The sequence below is a fragment of the Panthera uncia genome (genome assembly GCF_023721935.1).
Source record: "Panthera uncia isolate 11264 chromosome A1 unlocalized genomic scaffold, Puncia_PCG_1.0 HiC_scaffold_17, whole genome shotgun sequence".
Taxonomy (NCBI): Eukaryota; Metazoa; Chordata; class Mammalia; order Carnivora; family Felidae; genus Panthera; species Panthera uncia.
In genome coordinates, this window is record NW_026057577.1 from 44609378 (window position 1) to 44624493 (window position 15116).

At 34.8% G+C, this 15116-nt stretch overlaps 1 protein-coding gene across 5 annotated transcripts in view; it reads right to left on the minus strand.

Moving 5' to 3' along the window:
* ERCC8 (ERCC excision repair 8, CSA ubiquitin ligase complex subunit) overlaps window positions 1-15116 on the minus strand; it is a 62347-nt gene that overhangs the window by 25805 nt on the left and 21426 nt on the right. For 4 of the 5 annotated variants that reach the window (XM_049648550.1, XM_049648554.1, XM_049648553.1 and 1 more), the window contains 4 exons: window positions 5404-5485; window positions 4290-4358; window positions 3050-3116; window positions 549-649 (listed from right to left, as the gene is read on the minus strand). In XM_049648550.1, coding sequence (XP_049504507.1) covers window positions 549-649; window positions 3050-3116; window positions 4290-4358; window positions 5404-5485 — 319 coding nt within the window. The remainder of the gene's footprint in view (window positions 1-548; window positions 650-3049; window positions 3117-4289; window positions 4359-5403; window positions 5486-15116) is intronic. The other variant, XM_049648551.1, reaches the window with a different exon arrangement.

Sequence of the window (15116 nt, forward strand, 5' to 3'; positions counted from 1 at the left end):
TTACAAAGATTATTAAAACAATCATAAAATTGTATATAGTTCATTCTAAGATTTTTCTAGTCTGGAACTAATTCTGAATCAGAATTTTATCCCATAAAGATATTAAATTCTATCATAAAAATGCAACTGAGGTACTTTGTCACCTGGATAGCAGCTGACACATTTAACACAACTTGCACATTTTATTCTCATACAACAGTCCCAAAATGTTACTATTCCTTCAATTTACTGTAGCTTCCTAAGGGGCACTGAATTTGTATTAGCTGACCTCACTGGAGGAAAAAAACAAAAGTAACTAATTCAGAAAAGTTTCTGCATTTGAAAATTTAGGAGATGAAATGTCCTGCTTCTTTGTATCTTGAAGAAAAACAATCGTGATTTAGTTATGTACATTTAGAAATGGATTTACTATGAATGACTTTTGACTTTTTCTAAATCATAAGATTTATAATTTGTCAAGAGACATTAATTAGTTTCAATTCAAAATTTTCAATATAAACATACTATCACTAGCATGTTTCTATATTAATGTATTTATTCTTCATTACCTGATTCAACAGCTTGTGACTTTTTTCCATTATGCTGATCAAGAGTAAATAAACATCCTGATGCTCTCCTGACATCCCATAATTTTACTCTGCTGTCAGCACTAAGAAGAAATAAATGTTACACTGACATATAAAGGTAGGACAGTGACTACTCTTGCACCTAACCTTTCCAGTATTATGGCACACAGAGGTCTCAGTATATCAGTGCAAATATATTTGTATATTTGGGTTGTTGTATTTTGCCTTTTCATCTAATATTCAAAGTCAATAGTAGCAAAAAGCAGTGAAAAACATAGCAAAAAAAAAAAAAGGTAAACTTTTTTACATCACAAGGACTGAATTCTGCTGGAATTCTGCTGGACTGAATTTTTATGATCATGTTCCTCCTCCAAAACTGGACAGCTTTGGAGCTGGTTCCTTAGCAAGTTTGTTACTACATCTTTTCTGTTTGTTATTCAAATGTTTTCTGACAATCAAGCAGGTAACTAATTTTACTTTTGTTTAAGAATTCATTTGGCATGAATCTGGTGTTTCCTGTTTTATGAAAAAATTAAGGTGGATAATGACAATATATTTATATTTGGTTTCGTATACGCAAATCTATCTTTGCCACATATTCAAGAACTAAATTTAATATCTCTTAGATATCAGACCCTTGTATTTATCTCAAGTAAGTGAAAAGAAGAAAGGCAAAATACCATGATCACACATCAATTTCAGCTTCTTTTAAAGATCTGTATTTTTTTTTTTAAGTTTATTTATTTATTTTGAGAGAGAGAGTTCGTAGGCAGGGGAGGGGGGAGGAAAGAGAGAGAGAGAGAGAGAAAGACAGACAGACAATACCATGCAGGCTCTGCACTGTCAGTGTGGAGCCCAATACAGGACTTGAACTCACAAACTGAGAGATCATGACCTGAGCCGACATCAAGAATTGAACTCTCAACCAACTGAGTCACCCAGGTGCCCCATCAATTTCAGCTTCTAAACTACACCTAAAGAAAATGTAAATTAGTTTAACTGATGCTATCATGTTCTCAAAAGAGACCTCAACAATATTCTAACCCATTGGGTTTATCCAAGCCCCTTTAATTAGAAAAAGCAATACAATGAATTTTATAGGGGTACTTGAGTGGCTCAATCAGTTAGGTATCCAACTCTTGATTTCAGCTCAGGTCATGATCTCATGGTTCATGGATCGCACCCCACATTGGGCTCTGAGCTAATAGCACGGAGCCTGCTTGGGATTCTCTTTCTCTCTCTCTGTCTCTCAAAATAAATAATACACTTAAAAAAAACCCTCAATGCATTTTTAAAGCCTATTTCTAACTTACAAATCTTTTTTTTTTTACCTAGATACAAGGCTTAAATCTTCCTATAATCTTGATTCTTTTCACAGATCACCATCAAACCTAGCTGATTAGAATAGCAAGCAAAAAGCTAGCATTTCCCATTTTCAAAATGGTTTTCTTTCTTTACAGCTGGAGAAGGTCTGCAATGGGATGAGTCTGAGGATTTAAGTATTTTCTGAAACAGGTAAGATTTGGACATATCTGGTTCCTAACGCCAATTACTAGGTCCATCTCATACTGATTCAAATTTCTGGTGTACTCTGAGAATTGAAAGCCTCTTTCTTAGCTTCCCTATGAGTTGAGGAAAACCAAATTAGGCATAAACAACAGAAATCCACCTTAGTATGGACCCACCAGCACCTAGCCCCCCACCTTCACACCTCATTAGCCAGCCTTGTTACAGCCACATCCTAGACTTGTTCTACTTCAGAAAGCACAGATTTCTTTTTTTTTTTTAATTTTCTTTTCACATTTATTTATTTTTGAGACACACACACACACACACACACACACACACACACACACAGAGGGTGAGCAGGGGAGGGGCAGAGAGAAATGGAGACACAGAATCTGAAGCAGGATCCAGGTTCCAAGCTGGGGCTTGAACTCACAAACCATGAGTTCATGACCTGAGCCAAAGTCAGATGCTTAACCAACTGAGCCACCCGGGTGCCCCCAGAAAGCACAGATTTCAACATTACATTCTGCAAACTATTAACAGAAGCTTCTCCGGGAACTAAACTGCTTGGTATAGGGTAGGCAGTTATTAAATATTAGCAAATTGAATCAACAAATAAATGTTGAATCAGATTCAAAATAATTCTGTATTAAAGGAAATGAATAGAAATGCTATTATTTTTAAATTAATAGTCTTATACTTTTGTAGAAAAAAATGACACAACACAGTTGTTTTATAGGTAATACTAGTAGATTTGCATTGCTACAGAGATTTTCTTGTTTTCTCTGACTTAAAGGGTGAGCACCTTCAAGATAGACAGTGATGCAAAGGAAGATTTCTTATGGTGATATGACATAAAAACTCAATTATTTTAAGGACCTAATTAACAAATAAATATGCATCTCATATAAATAGTGTTCTCAAAATTCTTATCATTAACTATGAACTTTGAAACCAAATAATTTGCATGTTACCTTGCAGTTGCCAAGATATATTCACAACGTGGCGACCAAGAAACTGCCAATATTTCTTGTCTGTGACCTGCAAATACAATCGTATGAAACGTCCTATAAAATACTTGAAAAATCAAAAGATACACTGTAATTTAAATATGTCTGATTTTGAAGAAAGTAAAGACTATTAAAAATAAATTGATATGATCATCACTTTTTCACTTTTATAATCTGTTTAAATATTAACATGAAGTCTGTGGGGGCATTTCTCACACATGGTAACTTATTATAAATGGCCTGGTTTTGCACTGGAAAGGTCAGAGCAAGCGAGTATTTTTTTTTAATACAGTTGTTAGATTAGAAAGTAAAGGCATTAATAAATGATAGATCTCAAGCTCATTTACTTTTATCTACAACAAAAAAACACTGCAACAAACCACTCAAGATAAACATTCTAGAGAATAAAAATGGTTTCTAACTTTTCAGAAAGTTGTAATAGAAAAAGTTTTCTAAATTCATGATTGTAAAAAGCATTTATGTAAAAAATTTTTTCTAGAAAGCACAGGTGATAAGTTCATAGGATAACTTCAGCATTTTAATTCACTTTTGCCTACACGAACTATTCAAACTAGATATTTTCATCTACCTTACATTATTAGAAATTCATTATAAATGTAAAACAAATGCTATCCATCTGACCAAGTTCTCTTGATATATTATGTGCTTCTAGAGATAAATAAAAATATATATTTCTGAGTTACATCCCATCTTTTCATTGTTTAGAATCAGATGGTCTAATGCTGATAAAACTGGGAAAAATACTTAAATTAATATATGTTAACCAAAATGATTATTTTACTGCCTTTTTCTAAAATAGTTGCAATAAGGGGAAAAAAGTACCCAAATATTAAGAATGTTTAGTTAGCCAGAACAATATTAAACAATGCTCTTAACACAAATGTACCAATATAAGTTTCATAAATATATATATTTTTTAAATGCAGAAATAAGACAAGGTTTTCAGCTAGACTTTCCATATCCTTTGAGCTTACCCTATGGCCATTGTTTATATAAATGTCTCCTCAATAGTTCAGTTTTATAAGAATAATGCACAGAAGGATCTTTATCTCCTTGTTGACTTTTAACAACTAGCACAAAATACATCAGTCATGTCAACCACAAAGAATACATTGTTAGTAATGTTTCTTTTTACTGAATGGTTTACTCAAAGTAGTTGTTGTTTCAAATTAAAAAAAAATACCCTGTAAAATGTGGGAACAGGATCCAGACTTTAAGTCACAAAGTTGTACTTTGGGCCCTCTAGTACCGACTGTAAAAACAAAAACAAAAATGGTTTAAGATAATTTTATTATAAATCATCACCAAAAGGAAATAAGAAGCTACCGTTATGAATCATGACATTTTCACTGCATCCATGTAGAAATCTAAAAAAAGTATGCTAAAGATATACTTCAAATCATTTTTAATGCTTATAATTAGAAAATTTAATTGCAGTTATAACTTACTACAAGGAGAACCCTATTATTGTGTTATTTTTTAACATTTAATTGTGAAGTAATTATAGATTCAAGGGAAGTTGCAAAGATAGTACAGAAAGACCCTGTGTACCTATCACCCTTGTTGTTCCAATGGTTGTTATATGAGGTAAAACTATACTACAGTATCAAAACCAGGAAATTTGTATTGCTGCAATGTGTATGTATGTATAATCCTAGGCTATTGTATTATATCAAGTTATTTTTTAATACCTTAGTTTTTCCATAGTACTGATATGCTTCCAATCAGAAACTCTGGACACAGACTGAGTAGACCTCAAAGACAAGTTAGTGTCCAACTGTTCTTCACAGATGAAACAGCTAACTGGCATCTTGAGGTGAAGATGTTCATGCAATGCCACACAAATAACAGAATCACAGAGACCTGGTATCTGATACCAGAAAAACATTTTTTCTTTCTCACACATGAGAATTCTTGTTGCACGTGCTTTCATAAAAATGGATGTTTAATTTTAATAACAGTCTTAGATTAAAGGAATAATTTCCATTTTTGCACTGTGTTGAATTTAAAAAGTTGCTAAAATTTGTTCATGTACAATCTTTGAAGCTTTGGTGGGTGACAAGTAACTCCACAGGGAATAGAAATGTGCTTTCTTAATCTTTGAATCCTAGCCACTAGCACAGTGCCCAACTTACACAATAACTGTAAAACTGAATGTCAAAATGGCATATACTTAAGCTTTTTTCTTTTTTTAAAGAACTGTGATATTCACCTGGGTTAAAATGTCAAATCAGAAGTAGGTATTAAAAGGGAGCAAGTTTCAATACGTTGAAAAGCAAAAAAGGACAGGTACAAACCTGCTACCAAACAGTGCTTGGTGGCAACTGGAGACATATGATGACTATAAACTGTTTCTTCAAAATTAAATATATCTGCAGTCTGATAATCAAAAGACATTTAAAAAGTTAAGTTCTAATTATAATCACAAAAGCAGTTAACTTTCTATTTACTTATTCCCAGATTATCAGTAATTTTTTTTAAAATTTATTTATTTTTGTTTTTATTTTTATTTTTATTTTTTTTAACGTTTATTTATTTTTGAGACAGAGAGAGACAGAGCATGAACGGGGAAGGGTCAGAGAGAGGGAGATGCAGAATCTGAAACAGGCTTCAGGCTCTGAGCTGTCAGCACAGAGCCCGACGCGGGGCTCGAACTCACGGACCACGAGATCATGACCTGAGCCGAAGTCGGCTGCTTAACCAACTGAGCCACCCAGGCGCCCCTTATCAGTAATTTTTAAATGACTGTTAGCAATTTATTTGACTTAAAACATAAGAATTTTTTAAGTAAAAAACCGATTAATTTAATTTAGTTTTATTGTATTATTTTTTTTAATGTTTATTTATTTTTGAGACAGAGAGAGACACAGCATGAGCAGGGAAGGGGCAGAGAGAGAGGGAGACACAGAATGTGAAGCAGGCTCCAGGCTCTGAGCTGTCAGCATGGAGTCCGACGCGGGGCTCGAACTCACGAACTGTGAGATCATGACCTGAGCTGAAGTCGGACGCTAATCGACTGAGCCACCCAGGCACCCCAAAACCTATTAATTTTAAATCCTTTGTTCTTTATAACACTCTTGTCCCTTTAGTGAGAAAAATAGTTTTTTGCTAATAAATTCCAGACATTACGGAGACACAGCCAATGGCTCACCATCTTCTTCTCCACTCCATTCAGGGATTCTTCTCCACTCTATTCAGGGAAACTTCATAATATGTACACAGGTCATCTAGCCAGTATTCTGCCTCTCAGTCCCACACCCCAGACACCCTCATCACATAGATTTGTTCTTCCTTTGAAATCACACATTTCATGTATGTTACATGTGACCACAATCTTCCATCATTTTCAGCTTTATTTTTCCCAACTACTTCTAAGACACCGAAATAAAACCCAGAACTCCTATCAGTTCCTCTTGTCTTTGCTTTTTGTCCCCTTCTTCAGCTTGGATTCCAAGGTTCAATTCTTCAACTGCCAATATCTTCAACTTCAACCCTGGATGACTCTAAATGTTTGCCTTCTTTGAACCTATATCCAGGACAATCTATACCAGAGGTCAGCAAACTTCTTCTGTAATCAGCACACTGTAGTATATATTTTAGGGTTTAAGAACTACTACTCATTTCTGTCATTGTAGTGTCAAAGCGGCCACAGACAACAAATATGTGTTGCAATAACGCTTTATTTTACAAAAAGAGGCCATGAGCCCAGATCTGGCCTATGGGCTACTTAGTAAGCTGACCTCTGCTCTACCCAAGAGAAAAGAATCTTCTAGTATGGCAAACTGGCATCACTATAAAAGATCATTCACCTCAACTGGGCTTTCAGTATTGACTGCCAGTCCTACCATATTTTAATACTATTCCCTGCAATATTCATAGCTCTTTCAAACTTCCATTCTCCACAAACATGGCCACTCAATCAACTGTAACCAGCAATCTGACCTTTTATTACAAAGAGAAAACAAGAAGTCATTCAATGAGAATTCTCTTAGTGTCTTATCAACAAACCCACAAACACATTTGCTTCCATCTATCCTTTTTCCTTCTTCATTCCTGTTATCATGGAAAAATCATCCTTTCTCATATTTAAAGTTACTATCCCCACCTGTGCTTAGATCCCCCTCACCACTGTCAGAAATCTCGCTCTATACATAATCTCCTCTATCTCCAAGATATCTATAAACTCTCCCTTTCTACTGGCTCATTCTCAACAGCATTTAAAAATATTCATGATTTGGGGCGCTTGGGTGGCTCAGGCAGTTAAGTGTCCAACTTCGGCTCAGGTCATGATCTCATGGTTCGTGAGTTTGAACCCCACATCGGGCTCTGTGCTGACAGCTTAGAGCCTGGAGCCTGCTTCAGATTCTGTGTCTCCCTCTCTCTCTCTCTGCCCTTTATCTGCTCGTACTCTGTCTCTCTCTCTCAAAAATAAATTAAAATATTTTAAAATAAATAAATAAAAACGTTCATGATTCTCTTTTTATATATATAAAATGTTTAAATGTTTATTTTTGGGAGAGAGAGAGGGAGAGAGAAGAAGGGAGGGAAAGAGCGGAGGAGAGGCACAGAGAGAGGGGTCACGGAGGAACCGAAGCAGGCTCCATGCTGACAGCAGAGAGCCCAATGCAGGGCTTGAACTCACAAACTAATCAATCATGACCTGAGCTGAAGTACGATGTTCAACCAATCGAGCCACCCAGGCGCCCCCATGATTCTTTCGTCTTAAGAGTAAAACAAAAACCTTTCATTCTATATTCCTCCTAATTAATCTTTCTTCTTCAAATCCAAATTTTGGCCATCTTTGACTTCCTATCTCCCACATATTTCTCAACTCAGCACAATCTTATTTTTATCTATACTACTCCAATTCACACTACTCTTCCAGTTATCACTGATACCTGCTGTCATCAAGCATAGTCTTCATCTTACCTAACCTGTCAGTATTATGAAACACAGCTGGATACTGCATTTTCCTTAAAACAATCTCTTCTGCAGGCTTCCATGATACAACATAGTCCTCATTTTCCTCTTAACACTCTCTGGCCACTCCTCTTCATTGTCTTTTGCAGGCTTTGTTTGTTCCTTTTCCTGTCTTATTAACCTTGTCTTCCTCATGGTTTTGTTCTATGCATTCTTCTCTCCAACTGCCACTTATATGGTATTTTCAGTGCAGACTACCTTCCTAAATAGCAGGTATCTATTTAGGATTATCTTCATTTGGATTTCCTGTGAATCCTTCAAATTTAACAAATCTAAAATTTAACTCAACACCCACCTAAACCTTTCTTTATCTTAGTAAATGACAATATAATCTACCCAACTGCCCAAGTTAGTGAACTTGAGGATCATTCTTTTTTTAAATAACAGCTTTATTGAGCTATAATTAACATACCACACAATTCATTCAAAGTATGTACTTGAGCAGTCTTTAGTATATTCACAGAGTTGTGCAATCATCACCAAAATCAATTTTAGAGTATTTTTATCACCCCAAAAAGAAACCCAATTCCCAATAGCAGGCACTCCCCATTTCTCCCTACCCTCTGCTCTAGAAAACCACTAATCTACTTTCCGTCTCTATAGATTAGCCTATTTCTTGACATTTCATAGAGATGGAATTATACAATATGTGGTCTTTTGCAGTCTTTCATTTAATGTAATGTTTTGTCTTCCTTTTTTCATTTCCTTTAGCATAATGTTTTCTTTTTTCTCTTTCCATTTCATTTACCATGATGTTTTTAAGGTTCATCCACACTGCAGCATGTATCAGTACTTCACTTCTTTTTATTGCTGAATAATATTCTAGTTTATGGCTATCCGGCTAATCAGTTCATGAACATTTCATTTATTTCCACTTTTTGGATATTTTGAACACAAACTCATTGTTCATGAGTTCGAGCCCTGCACTGGGCTCTGCACTAACAGCTCAGAGCCTGGAGCCTGCTTCAGATTCTGTGTCTGCCTTACTCCCTACCCCTCTCCTGTTTGTATTCTCTCTCTCTCTCTCTCTCTCTCTCTCTCTCTCTCTCTCTCTCTCAAAAATAAGTAAATAAACGTTAAATGTTTTTAATGAATAAGATTCTTGAATATATTCAACAGTATTTATTCAACTGTTACATGTTTGAACTAGGGATTCAACTGGCATGCAAAATAAACACTGTCCCTGCCTTATTGCAAGGAGCTTCAGTTTATCAAGAAAAACAAATGATTAAACAAGAAATAACAGTAAAGTCCAAAAGGGACTATAACAATGAAAGTGTACAGTGTTTTAGCAGGGCCACATAACCTATAGAGAATTCACAGAAGTCTTTCCAGAGCCAGTGATGCTCTGGCTTTTCACTGAGATGAAAGTTGATGAATAGAAACTGGCCAAGTCCAAAGAAGGAGGATGAGACTTCTAGTCGAGGGAACAGCATGAAGAAACTCTTTCGGGTAACAGTAAACATGGCATTTTAAAAACCGAAAGATGCTAAGTATGACTAGAGTGCCAAAGAACAGTGGCCAGAGATAAAGCCAGAAAGGTAGGCAGTGTATGTATCATGAGGGACTGAGGGACCTTATAAATATTAAGTAGGCTGAATATTTTCTAGGAAAAAGTAAGCTTTTAAAGCAATGGCAAAAAACGAAAACATCAAATTGGCATTTTAGATATGCTGCCAACTGGTTAGAAGGTGGCCAAGAGGAGGGTAAAGAGACCAGGTAGGAGGTTGCAATAATCCAGCATGAGTCAGCAGATCCTGGCTTGACTAGAGTAATGGCAATGGGATAAATAGATATGAGAGGTTATTTACAGAGAATTGACAGAAATTGCAAGTTGATTAGCTAGCTATCAGGACTAGTGAAAAATCAAGAATGGCCTCCAGGGAAATGCAAATAAAAACCACAATGAAATAACCATTTCGTCGTATTAGAATTGCTGAAATCAAGGCAGACAATAAGTGTTGAGTAGGATGCAGATAAACTGGAACCCTCATAAATTATGGGTGGGAATGTAAAATGTTTTGGAAAACAGTTTCTCAAGGGTTAAGCATAGACTTAGCATATGAGCCAGCAATTCCACTCTGTGGAAAACATAACTCCACACAAAACTTGCACATTATGAACATTTGTTTGTAGTGGCACTCCAGAATTTTATTCATTTTTAAAGAACATGGCCTGGATACTGACATCTGTATTTTCTGATTTATGTTCCATTATGCAAAATTCTAAGAAAACTCAGAACGAGAAAAAGTTGTTCTCTATCCTAAAGTGTTATAGAGAAGACTGTAGAGAAGATATCCCTTTAAGCCATATCATATGCTCAAGCTAGAAAATACACTTATGGAAAACTCAGATGAAGTAAAGGTATGATAGATATGTAATTAGTGACAGGGACAGAGAATGTGGAAAAGGACAGTATCACACCTTCTTTATCTTTCTTTGTACCAAGGAAGAAATTATTTGTATAATAATTTATTTCTTATTGGATACTTTCAAAGTTCTTGTTAATAAAATGCTTTGTCTATTTCAGACAGAATTATGAATGCATGAAATACTATTTTGAGTTGGCAAAAACATTTACGTTCTAAAGAAGTCAGTGTTAATGAAAGAAAATGCAAACGTATGGCTTATTAATTTTAAAACGATACTGTTAACTGAAGTGTAACAAACATACAAAAAGGTCGACAGATCATAAGTGTACAGTTCAATGAATTTTCCCAAAGTAACCACCACCTGCATTATAAGATAGAATATTATGAACATTACATTACTAACACCCCTAGAAGGCTCTCTAGACCCCCTTTAAACCCTCAACAAGAAAGACAATCACCATACAGACTTCTATTAATCTAGATTAGTTTTGTCTATTTTTGAATAGGAGTTATATATTAGGCACTCTTTTGTGTCTGGTTATTTTGTCCAATGTTATATAAAATTCATACGTTTTGTTGATAAAGAAGTGAGTGTACCCTTGTCAATGCTGGACAGTATTCCAGTGTAAAATTTGACAGATTTCATTGGACTGTTACTGGACATTTGGGTTATTTCCAGTTTTTGGTTATCATGAACAGTGCTGCTATGCGCATTATAAATGTCCCTTGGTGAACATATGTATGCATTTATATACTCAAAAGTATATCTTTAGGGTAACAAGATATCCACATATTTGGCTTCATTTGATAACAAATATGTCTACCAATTGTAATCTCATCAGCAATAGATACACTTGTCATTGTTATCAGATCCTTTAATTTTAGCCATTCTGGAGGGTATAAAGTGTTATTTCATTGTGGATTTACTTAAAATATCCAGGTGCTCAATTAATAAAGACAAATGCATTTATTTATTGGCTATTTAGATACCCTCTTATTTGAGGTGTCTATTCTAATGCTTTGTGTCAGATATATCATCTCCCACTTCATGGTTTACTTCTTTACTCTTAATGTTTTTTGATCAGTAGAGCTTCCTAATCTTAATGTAGGTGAATTTATCAATTTATCTCTTTTTGGTTTAAACTTTGTTTTTATCTATCTTGAGTCATGAAGATATTTTCCTATAAGCTTTATTATTATTATTTTTATTTTTACACCTGTCATCTACCTAAAATTGGTAGATTTCTTTTCTGTCTGGTGTGGGGTAAGGGTCAAGATTAGTTTTTTTATAGATACCTGGTTGATCCAGCACAATTTATGGAAAAGACCATCATCTTCCCAATGCACTGTAGTGTTACCTGTGTCATAAATCAAATGACTGTATATGTGTGGGTGTGTTTCTTGATTATCCTGTTCCACTGTTTTGTTTTTCACTTGTACTGATCTCACATCAACTTAATTAGTGTAATTAATTTACAGTAAGTCTTAGCTGGTCACCTTCCATAAAAGAATCTGAAAATTTTGATTACAAGTGCATTGATTCTATAGATTCTTGGTAAAACTGGTATGTTTACAATATTGAGCCTTCTAATTCTTTTTTTTTTTTAATGTTTATTATTTTTGAAAGAGAAAGAGAGCAAGCAGGGGAGGGGCAGAGAAAGATTCCCAAGCAGGCTCCATGCTGTCAGTACAGACCCCGAAGCAGGTTCGAACTCATGAACCACAAGATTAAGACCTGAGCCAAAATCAAGAGTCAGACACTTCACCAAATGAGCTATCCTGGGACCTCTGTGGCTTCAAATTCTTCAATATAGCATATCCCACCATTTATTTAAATCTTAATTTCTGTCACTAATATTCTCCAGTGTTGTGTGTGGTGTTGAGTGGTCTTGAACACTTTTCAATTTTTTAATAGGTATATGATTTTTGATGCAATGGTCAATAATAATACTTTTGAAATTTCCTAATTCTTTGTGCCTAAAATTCAGAAATGCAACCGACCTTGTATCCAGCAGCTTTGACAAATTTACTCATATTAATTTTAGTAATTGGCTAGAGATTCTTTTGGATTTTCTATGCTCATAATCATGTCATCTATGAATGACAATTCAAATTCATTTTATTTCTTTCCTTTGCCTTATTGTATTGCCTAGGACTTCCACTATAATATTGGACGCAGGAGATAATAGAGATAACTCAAAGGAAAAGCTTTCAATAACTTACCAACAAATAAAATGTTTGCCATAGGTGTGTTTTTTTAAAAGTAGATACCCTTTACCAAATTAAGGAATTTGTAAGTTAAGAATTTTTAAAGAATGAGGTGTATTGACTTTTATTACAAAGTATGATTTTCTTCCTCAACAAACTAAATATAGAGGCAAAGAACCTCAACATAGCAAAGAATACACACACACACACACACACACACACACACACACACATACACACACATATAACAAGCCCACAAACTAACATTATGCTCACAATGAAAAGCTAAAAGTTTTCCTTCTAACATCAGGAACAAGAAAAGGATGCCCAATCTCACCACTTTTATTCAACATAGTATTAGAAGTCCTAGCCAGGGTAATGAAACAAGAAAACTAAGCAAAGAGAGGTGCCTGGGTGACAGAGTTGGTTGAGCATCCAACTCTTGATTTCAGCTCAGGTCATGATCTCATGGTTTGTAGGAAAAAGCACAGAGCCTGTTTGGGATTCTCCCCCCTCCCCCCTTTCTTTCTGCCTCTCCCTCTCTTGCATGTGTGCACACACGCATCCTCTTTCTCTCTCAAAATAAATTTTAAAAAAATTAAAAAAAAAAGAAAAAGAACAGCACAGAAATTAGAAAGGAAGTTTTAAACTGTCTCTATTTGTAGATGACATGATAATATGTATAGAAAATCCCAAAGAGTCCATTGAGAAATTTTTGAACTAATAAGCAAATTCAGTAAAGTTTCAGGATATACAATCAATATACAAAAATCTGTCATGTTTCTATACAGCAATAATGAACTATCAGAAAAAGAGATTAAAATAACTCCACTTACATCTGCATCAAAAAGAATAGCATACCTAGAGATAAATTTAACCAAGGAGATAAAAGATACATATACTATAAACTATAAGATATTGATGAAAGAAACTGAAGACACAAATAAATGAAAGGATATTCCATGCTCACGGCTTGGAAGAATTAACATTGTTAAAACGTCTATACTACCCAAAAAATCTGCAGATTAAGTAGAGGTGCTATCAAAATTCCAAGAGCATTTTTACAGAAATAGAAAAAAAAATGCTAAAATTTGTATGGAACCATAAAACCCCAAATAGCTAAAGCAATCTTGAAAAAGAAGAAAAAAAGCTATAGGTATCATACTTCCTGATTTCAAACTATTTTACAAAGCTACAGTCATCAAAACAGTATGGTATTGGCATAAAAACAGACACACTGATCAAGAGAACAGAATAGATAGCCCAGAAATAAACCTATGCATATATGGTCACTTAATTTATAACACGGAGCCAAGAACCTAAAATGCAGAAATGATAATCTCTTCAGGAAATGGTACTGAGAAAACTAGACAGTAACAGGCCCAAGAATAAAACTGGACCACTTTCTTACACCATACACAAAAATAAACTCAAAATAGATTAAAGACTTGAATATAAGACCTGAAACCATAAAACTCCTACAGGAAAACAAAGGCAGAAAGCTCCTTGACATTAATCTTTGGGAGATGATCTTTTGGATTTGACTCCAAAACCAAAGGTGACAAAAGCAAAAATAAACAGGTGTAACTACACGTCAAACAAAAAATCTTCTGTGCAGCAAAGGAAACCATCAACAGGACAAAAAGGCAACCTTCTGAATGAGAAAAGATTTGCAAATCATGTATCTGATTTAAAAATGGGCGGAGGAAGTGAATAGTCATTTTTCCACAGAAGATATACAAATAGCCAACAGGTACACGGAAAAGTACTCAATATAACTAATCATCAGGGAAATGCAAATCAAAACCACAGTAAGCTATCACCTCAAACTTGTTAGAATGGCTAATATCAAAAAGATAATAGATAACAAAGGCTAGTGAGGATGTGGAGAAAAGAGAACCCTTATGCACTGCTGGTGGGAATGTCAATTGGAGCAGCCACTGTGGAAAACAGTATGGAGGTTTCTCAAAAAATAAAAAACAGAACTACCCTATGATCCAGCAATTCCACTTCTAGGTATATATCTGAGGGAAACAAAATCACTATCTTCAAGAGATACCTACACTCCTATGTTCATTGCACTATTATTTTATTTATGTATGTATGTATTTAATACTTATTATAGCCAAGTCATGGAAACAACCTAAGTGTCCATCTGTGTATGGAGGGATAAAGAAGATGTGGTATTTTTATACAAGGGAATATTATTCAGCCACCAGAAAGGAGGAAGTCTAACCATTTATGGCAAACAACATGGAAAGACACAGAGGGAATTATGCTAAATGAAACAAGTTAGAGAATGACAATTACTGTATGCTATCACTAATAAGTGAAATCTACAAAAGCTGAACTCACAGAAATAGAAACAAGTGGTGGTTACCAAGGTTGGGGGGGGGGAGCAAAATGTGGAGATATTGGTAAAAGGTACAAACTTTAGACAATTAAGAAAA